Genomic DNA, 9,893 nt, shown 5'->3' on the forward strand with positions numbered 1-9,893 from the left:
TTACAATTGAAAAATACTAATATATATGTATATAAGTATATTATTTTCTAAAAAAAGTAAATTGAAGTAGCATTAATTACTGTTTTAAAATTTAGAAATCAACTATAATGTTGCAGTCTTTATAGTCATAAATCAAATCAGAATTTTAAGTTAAACCATCTTTAAAATGAACAAATGTAATGTAATTTAAAGCATTTACTCCTGACCTGCACTAAACACTAACATCCATAATACAGAAATTTTCTTTTACACAGAACAAAACATATAATTTTTTTTTTTTTTGTTTTTTATTTCGTTCCTTGAAAGTGAAACACTTTATTTAATCTCATAATTTTAAATTATGGAGTTTTATTGTGCTATAACTTATTAAATATGAATTTATTAAGTAACTTGCCGTCGAGTTTCATTTTTTTTTCTAAATTTCTGTTAATACCTAAGCCATATAATTTCGCTTAGAGTCAGCTTTATGAAACATTATTAATTAAAAAATAAAATGCAGTGTACTAATACAATTCTTTCTATTCTCTACGAAGCTGTTTACATATTTACGTAGTATTTTCTTTTCATTTTATCCTTCATCGTGTACAATTGCATATTTTTCGCAACCCCCTCCTCTTGTAAACTGTATACATAATGAATAGGGTCGGACTTAATGATGATTTTACTCGTTATTAGCATTATGAAATCTATCCATACCCTCAAAATTAATCTATTTGCCATTTTATAATAAATAAAAATATAAAAAGTTTTTAATAATAAAATATCATAACAGATGGCTCCACCAAAAATTTTAAATGTTGCCGGGAAAGTTAAGCAACTCGTTGCTGATTTTTTTTAATAGGTCTTTCAGTTTAAAAAATATTTTTATGTTATGTTAATATTAAGTTGATTAATAATAATTATAATAATTTCAATTATTAGTTATTAAATTAAACAAATACAGTACATAACTTCATTCTAATGGATCAACTCTCATTTTAGGATCAGGAATATTTATTTCACCTAAAGGTTTACTACAATATTCAGGATCTGCTCCTGTAAGTTTAATTATTTGGACAGCATGTGGCATCATATCCTTATTTGGTAATTAAATATTTATCTCATTAAGTTTTATTATGAAATTTGTACATTATATATTAAAATATTGTTACAGGTGCACTGTGTTTTGCTGAACTTGGAACATTAATACCTTTATCTGGTGGAGATTATATTTACCTGTTAAAAGGATTTGAAAATCTTGGTTCAGCTAGTCCAATACCTGCATTTCTTTTTCTATGGATTTCTATAATCACTTTGACTCCCAGTTCATCAGCAATCTTGTCTCTGACAGTGGCTGAATATATTATTGAGCCTCTATATCCAAACTGTGTTTCACCTTTTATGGTTAAAAAATTAGTAGCTGTTTTGGTTGTTTGTAAGTAAATGCTTATTTTTTAAGAATTGGAAAAAAAAATTAGTTATTCACAAAAATATGCTTTCAAACATTATTATGTATTTTAAATTCTATAATATACTGTATATAAATAATTTAATTTATAACTGATAAATTCTTTTAGTTAAAATTTTCAATTGTTCAAATAAATGTAAAATAAAATCTGGATGATATCAGGTGTGAAATACTGTATGTGACTTTTTTCACAGGTCATAGACAATTATTAATTAACTGTTTAAAATACAAATGTGTCAATTGATAAACTCTTAAAAATTTATTTTTAAATATGCACAGAAGATAATTAAATTACAGTAGTTTATTTTAACTAAAATTAGATTAACTAATACTTGTTAATTATATAATATAAATTTATTAATTATTAAATATTATGTAAAACTTGTCACACTCATTGAGTAAATTACTATAATCTTCATATTAAAAAATTGGATAAATGAGACAAATAAAATTAGACAAAAAATTTCTTTGAAAACTTAGTTTTATTCACAAAGCACTATGGAAACATTCATAAACAATGTTTCATCATTTAAATCTGTTCAGTTTTACTCATTCATTTAATAAGGACAGTTTTATGTGGGACACATTGTATATCATGATATGTTACTATAACATATTATTTACATGAATTTAATCTAAGTAAAATATATAAAATGCATTATATAAATATATAATATGCATATCTGTGCATTTTATATATTTTACTTATATTAAATTCATATATTTTCTTTTTATTTTTATAAATGAAATCTCAACTATTTAATTTAGAGGTTGTAATTAAAATTCTACTAATACAAGTCTTCTTTCAGAAATATGTAAATTTTTGTAATATTAAANTACACAGATGGGTCCAAAGGCCCCCTTCATGTCAGCTCAAGTGTCTGTATCTTCCTGCAAGCTGACATATTTTGCCCAAAATATGTTAGAAGGTACAGATACCTTCCACATACCTCCATCTGTCAAGCTGAGGAAGATGCTGTCTACCAAGCTGTTCAGTGGGCCACTTCACTACCAAACAAAACTCTGTCTATCAACATTTACAGTGATTCTCAGTCTGTCCTAAAAGCCCTATTAAATCCCAATTGCAATAGCAACAAAATCACATATATCCAGCACCATATTAAAAATCACGTTAATAAGATAACTTTTATTTTTGTTCCTGGCCATACTGGCATACTAGGAAATAAAAAGCCGACTTTGAAGCTAAGTCAGCTGCAAAGGACACTGACTTGGACGGTCGCACAGAGTGGGGCCTGGAGCAAAATAAATAGGGCGTATTCAAAATCTCAGCATCAATCCAGTGAGATGTTGCAGGAAGTGACGCAACTAAACTTGTTTAATGAGAACAGCTTAATTAAAATGAATCTTTCGTAAAGAGAAAGAAGGATAAAGATTTTTTAATTTCCGTAAGAGTTATAAATAACTAAATCAATCCTAAGATTATATTTTAATAACTAAAACAAATTATGTGATGTTATATTAGTATATTAAATTATTCTATTAGCCTAAAGTACTAACCGAATCTTAATTTATTCTGGGTATATTCATCAACAAACAAATTATCAACGCAAAACAGAGCTCTTAAGAGTCTCGTGGCGGCTGCCATCTTGTTTGCTAGAGTATCGAGCGCCGAAAATGACACTGGTAGTTTGCTGGCTGCAACAGGAAATTGCCTGAGATTTTGAATAAGCCCATTTAGAGCTTTTTCACTGAAGTCACTTCTTTGACATTTTTATTATCCAGTATTTTTTTATTCAACAATATAAATTAAGCTGAAATGAATATCTTCTTTCTACTATATATAAATGTAATTTTGCAATTTTTATTTGATATGAAATGGAGAAATTCATGCCGATAATAATTTGTATTATCAATTTTGTTAGAAATGATTTTATTCCAAAGGACTTTCTGAATATTAATTCGTGTTTTTAAGTAGTCTTATCTATTAGTACGATAACAGCGATATTTACAAAAGTAACATCGCGAAATGTTTCTAAAACTCGTTTTCTTTTGTAGTAAATAAATTATAAACATTCAATATTACAAAATAATGTCATTTAGCAACATGACTTATAGAGCAACAGATTGACCTGTCCTAAATATTGTTCTCTATCTCTTTCCAAAAGCCATTAAAAATATATGAATAAAATCAACTAAACAAATAGAAGCAGATTTTTCACCATAATAGTAAAATAACAAAAAAAAAAAAATTTTGTGAAAGGTTGTAAAAGGGCTACATGTTGTACAGATAAATATAAATTTAAATGGATCAATTTTTTATATTTGGCATTGATGTTTATGAAGTTAAACGGTACAGTATTAACAATATCACACTGAAGGAATTTCTATGAAGTCTGAATAAATATCTGATATGTTAGCAATCAGATTATTTAATCAGATTTCCAGACTTTGTTATTCAGTATATCATTAATTTAAAACATTTCTTTGTTGTAATAAAATAAAGTTACAAAAGCTTGTTACTCCTAGAATCGTTTANATTTTCAACTTAATTATAAAAGTATTTGGATTTTTAATATAATATAATTGTATACCTTATATATTATTTTTATTAAATATCACTTTAGATGGGATTCCAGAAGAAATTACTATGTTTGAAGGCTCCGAAACATCTGTTACAAATATAGCAATAGCTATTTACTTTGGAATGTGGGCTTACAGTGGATGGTAAAGTTTATTTTCAAATTAAAACAATTAAACTTTCATCAGTAACAATTTTAAATAATATTTAAATATTGATAATCTAAATAAAGATTTAATAGAATTTAAAATGTTTTTATGAGAAGTAGAATACTTTTATTATTAAAAAAATATTCTTCAGAAGGAATCTACATAATTTTGTTGCTTGAAAAAATATTAGATTTAATACTTACAAAATTAGTGTTATGCTTTAAATTCCAAATTGATAAATGTATTAGATAAAAACATGGTTCAGTACCCCTCATTATATTGCTCATTCAGGTAAATTGTATTTTCTCAATCTTCCAAATATAAAAGTGCCTCAGCCTAATAATTTTTAAAGAAATGGGTTGCCATTGAAGGCAGTGTTTCTTTGCTAGTAATGGCAAGGAAATATTACCTTATTCCAAGCATTGACCTTAAAATTATCATTGTATGAAATACAATTCACAAAAGAAAGTCGACGTGAAGATCAAAAACAGATGAAAGAGATGGATAGATAACATCAGTTATCAATATATCAATCATGTATGATATTTTGCTTGTTTGGTTTGTCTCCTGACATACATGATATAGTGAGGGACTACTGTATTATTATTATAACATATAAAATTCTTAATTCATATAAATTATAAATCAATTTTAAAAAGTTAATTTATAACAGNAAAAAAAAAAAACTTTTGTGAAAGGTTGTAAAAGGGCTACATGTTGTACAGATAAATATAAATTTAAATGGATCAATTTTTTATATTTGGCATTGATGTTTATGAAGTTAAACGGTACAGTATTAACAATATCACACTGAAGGAATTTCTATGAAGTCTGAATAAATATCTGATATGTTAGCAATCAGATTATTTAATCAGATTTCCAGACTTTGTTATTCAGTATATCATTAATTTAAAACATTTCTTTGTTGTAATAAAATAAAGTTACAAAAGCTTGTTACACCTAGAATCGTTTAATAAGGATTCAAGCTTTTGTAATCACCTAGTCTTATTAGAAAGAAGAGACAAGAGAATGCTAATGATAAGAGAAAATGCAAAGTTAATAAACGTGGATTTGCTGTTATTCTGTTGTAGAGTTATGTAAACACGTCAGATAAATGAATATATTTTTTGAAGCTTTCTTATGAATAAATTTAAAAAAAATACATTTGTTATATTATACCCTTTTGAATTATTCTTTCGTCGATGACAATAAAAATATGCTATTATAAACATAAATCAGCATTTTATTAATATGCGAATGTCAGATTTCATGACCTAGATTTAAGGAAATAGCCGGAGAAAGGGTTAAATAACTTCATTTTGGCTTAAATTACGGCCAGATAAGTAATTTTTTATGAGTACCGTACGTGATATATAACATTTCTAATTATTAATTAAATAACAAAGCCTGTGGCTAGTGAAAATTTATACAACATTCATCTATAGCATAATTTTGTCCTGTCAATCAAACCAGAGCTAAACTATGTACGTCATTGATACATCACCGAAACGTCGTTTACCGGATTCATTGATAGCGTATTTCATCAATACACCTATGAGATTAAAAATGTCCTTAAAGAAAAGTCAAGACCATTTTAGTTTTCTTTTTTTACTGTTTTTACTTTGGTTTCTGTAATTATATAGTTCTGCAACATGATTTTTACTTTAAATAAAGTAATAGTCTGTTTTAATTAATAAATACTTTAACACATAATACAGATGTTTTAACACCTGTTTAATTAATTCATTTATTTGTGTGCGTAAAGATTTGTAGAAACATCTCTGCAGCACTTTGAAATAAAGACAGTTTGCCATCAGAATTTCAAAGTGCTGCAGAACTGTTTCTACAAATGCCTCTCTGATACTAGCAGAGCTCCTTCCTTTGCCACCATGTATTGAAGAAAAAGTTCTAAACAACTACATCAGAACCACAAACATCAAGGTTCAACAACGGTCTCTGATCCTATCTACGGCTGTTCATATGCTTCTACATTGCAATTACCCTACTGTGATCATCACCCTGTAAGCAAGGTTATCCCCAGGGTACATCTGGTGTCATCTGCGTCCTCTTTGGATAACCATGCTGACATTAATATCTACACAGATGGGTCCAAAGGCCCTCTTCATGTTGGCTCAGGTGTCTGTATCTTCCTGCAAACTGACATATACCAAGCTGTTCAGTGGGCCACTTCACTAACTAACAAACTCTTTCTATCAACATTTACAGTGACTCTCAGTCTGTCCTAAAAGCCCTATTAAATCCCAATTGCAATAGCAACAAAATCACATATATCCAGCACCATATTAAAAATCGCGTTAATAACATAACTTTTATTTTTGTTCCTGGCCATACTGGCATACTAGGAAATAAAAAGCCGACTTTGAAGCTAAGTCAGCTGCAAAGGACACTGACTTGGACTATATTCTTGTGAGAACCGAGGGGGCAGAGTGACCCCGCTTATCGGCGGCTCTTGTCAGGCGATGGCTTAGGAGGACTATAAGTGAGTGGGGAGGTTAATGAGTAAGTTGACAGATTCCCAAATAAATACACCGGTTCACAGGTTCTACAAATATAACATATTTAATAAACAATTTAAATAATACAAGCAAATGCAAAAGCTAATAGCTACCCGAAATGGGAATGATCAAAAATTCTAGTTCGCGACAATTCTGTCGATAGACCGTCTAACAGAGAGAGACCTGAGAGAGGGAAAAATTTTTCTGTGTGTTACCTCCTGGTTTCCCGATCTTGTTGTATGGGTCGTTGGCAAAAACGTTCCGGAATCGGCGGAGTTGACCACGGGATATTCTGGCTGGATGGCGACGGACAGAGTGGCGGTATGGGTCTGGTGTCCCCGGTTGATGTCCGCTGTGGGTTCCGCCCGGAGGACTGTGCCTAAGCCCTTTTTNAATATATCAATCATGTATGATATTTTGCTTGTTTGGTTTGTCTCCTGACATACATGATATAGTGAGGGACTACTGTATTATTATTATAACATATAAAATTCTTAATTCATATAAATTATAAATCAATTTTAAAAAGTTAATTTATAACAGAATTATGTGTATTATATTAGCATAATTAATTCTGAATGTTTTCATTTTGAAGTAGGCTATTTTAAAAGGTTCTACAGCAAATATTGTGGGCCTTTGGATTAAGTTGACAGATTCCCAAATAAATACACCGGTTCACAGGTTCTACAAATATAACATATTTAATAAACAATTTAAATAATACAAGCAAATGCAAAAGCTAATAGCTACCCGAAATGGGAATGATCAAAAATTCTAGTTCGCGACAATTCTGTCGATAGACCGTCTAACAGAGAGAGACCTGAGAGAGGGAAAAATTTTTCTGTGTGTTACCTCCTGGTTTCCCGATCTTGTTGTATGGGTCGTTGGCAAAAACGTTCCGGAATCGGCGGAGTTGACCACGGGATATTCTGGCTGGATGGCGACGGACAGAGTGGCGGTATGGGTCTGGTGTCCCCGGTTGATGTCCGCTGTGGGTTCCGCCCGGAGGACTGTGTCTAAGTCCTTTTTATCCTATTTTTGAGGGGTGAGAACTGTCAAATAGTTGATTTATAATTAAAAGAACACCTGTTAGCTGTGCTGGATCTAGATCCAGCTGGTACGGAACGTCGCCGATGTATTCCTTGGTCGGATTGTTGACATTGGTCTTCTGAAGGTAAAATTTTATGATATAAATTCCTACGAATTTGACAGCTCTCTCCCATTAATTATTGTATAGTTTGGCAATATCTTTTTAGAGTTGACAACAATCTCTAGATTGTTTATATTAAATATCGTATTAGTCGACGAGAGAGGCAATTATCATCATGTTGTTTTGGTTATCGTGCTAGTGTCCGCAGACACGTGCAGCTAGAGGAGGGGGTGAGAAACGCCGCTTATTAGTTTCTTTTAAACGTCTGTTCTTGCCTTGTTGATTTTATCGTTGATCGAATTTATCGATATAGACTGACATTTAACCCGAGGAGAGAGTTTCGATCGTTGATTGTAAACTATCCCTTTTTTTTTTCTGTAGAATTACTAGGGTTAGGAGGCGAACGATACTGATTTAAACAATACGAAAAAAAAGGGGGCAGAATATCACGCTCTCACCCCTCTCTCACGCAGCAGCCTTAATTAAAAATTATATTCATGTCAACGCTATATGCAAAAGTGGAACCAACAATGGTTGAGCAGTAAAACTGGTAGAATAACAAGACTATTTTCCTAGTGTTGATTGCAGATTCTCTTCACCACTTACAGATTTAACGTTTGCTACTGCTCAACTACTTACTGAGCATGGTAATTTTCGGAGTTACCTGACGATGTATAACCGGGCAGAAACTGCCTTTTGCTTTTGCTCTACAGTAAACCTTGACACCGTCGACCATATTATCTATCATTGCCCAATTTACGATCAAGATAGACTTATTCTGAAATTAGAAATCTTCACGCATGGTTTCAGGTGGCCATGTCCACTGGATAAGCTTGTTCAGAAGCTTGTTTGATGCCTTTTACAATTATGTTCAAAAAATATGCAAGAAAAGACTATTTATAATTTNTCTTCATATTCTAATATAGATTTTCATTAATAATAAATGACACAAAATTAAGAGAAAATTTTCTGTATATTGCTCTCAAGGAAAAGTAAATGACTTTTAATTATTCTCCTAAATGCAATTATCAGTAATTCTCCTTAAAAGGTATTATTCTATATAGTTTTAATTATTGGAAGAATTTCTCAAAATTTATTCCACAAATAATTTAATTTTTACTTTCTTTTCCTTTCCTAAAAAGTCAAATTGAAGAGTTTTAAAGTTATTATCGTACCATACATATTAATAGTAACATGATTTACTGAAAATGCATGCATCACTAATGTAGTGATGCTGAATAATTCACATATAATAGGATTAGCAAGCACTTTTTCAAAATAAGATAATTGTTTCCTTCAAATATAATAAATAATAACTACTTAAAAGTAATAAGGTATTATTTTCTATATATCATTATCTTAAATGTAAAAGAAAATCTAGAAACGAGTTGCTTAACTTTCCCCGCATCATTTAAAATTTTGGTGGAGCTATCTGTTATGATATTTTATTATTAAAACTTTTTATATTTTCAATTATTACGAAATAGCAAAAAGATTAATTTTGAGGATAGGGATGAGTTTCAAAAAAATTGTAAATGCTAATAACGAGTAAAGTCGTCATTAAGTCCGACCCTACTCGAGATATGACACACCATCCCCCTTTATCTTCCCATCCTCTCGACCTTTAACAACCAAAGTTTAATAGCATCAATCTCACTAATAGAAAAACCTCCCTGCAAAATTTCAGAAATTTTCGACCAAAAGCACAGGAGTTATTAAGCTTCAAAGAGCGTGAATAAAATCGTGCTCCACACAGACAGACACAGACACACTAAACCAGGCNTTATCTTAAATGTAAAAGAAAATCTAGAAACGAGTTGCTTAACTTTCCCCGCATCATTTAAAATTTTGGTGGAGCTATCTGTTATGATATTTTATTATTAAAACTTTTTATATTTTCAATTATTACGAAATAGCAAAAAGATTAATTTTGAGGATAGGGATGAGTTTCAAAAAAATTGTAAATGCTAATAACGAGTAAAGTCGTCATTAAGTCCGACCCTACTCGAGATATGACACACCATCCCCCTTTATCTTCCCATCCTCTCGACCTTTAACAACCAAAGTTTAATAGCATCAATCTCACTAATAG

General features: G+C 30.3%; 1 protein-coding gene across 1 annotated transcript in view; it reads left to right on the forward strand.

The window, feature by feature from the left end:
* Positions 1-1,422, forward strand: part of LOC111617901 (putative L-type amino acid transporter 1-like protein MLAS) — a 12,504-nt gene extending 11,082 nt beyond the window's left edge. The window contains exons 3-4 of the mRNA XM_023359257.1: positions 982-1,083; positions 1,154-1,422. Coding sequence (XP_023215025.1) covers positions 982-1,083; positions 1,154-1,422 — 371 coding nt within the window. The remainder of the gene's footprint in view (positions 1-981; positions 1,084-1,153) is intronic.
* The last annotated feature ends 8,471 nt before the right edge of the window (positions 1,423-9,893 follow it).

Source organism: Centruroides sculpturatus, unplaced genomic scaffold (assembly GCF_000671375.1).
Source record: "Centruroides sculpturatus isolate CEXI.00-Female unplaced genomic scaffold, Cexi_2.0 scaffold215, whole genome shotgun sequence".
Classification (NCBI taxonomy): Eukaryota; Metazoa; Arthropoda; class Arachnida; order Scorpiones; family Buthidae; genus Centruroides; species Centruroides sculpturatus.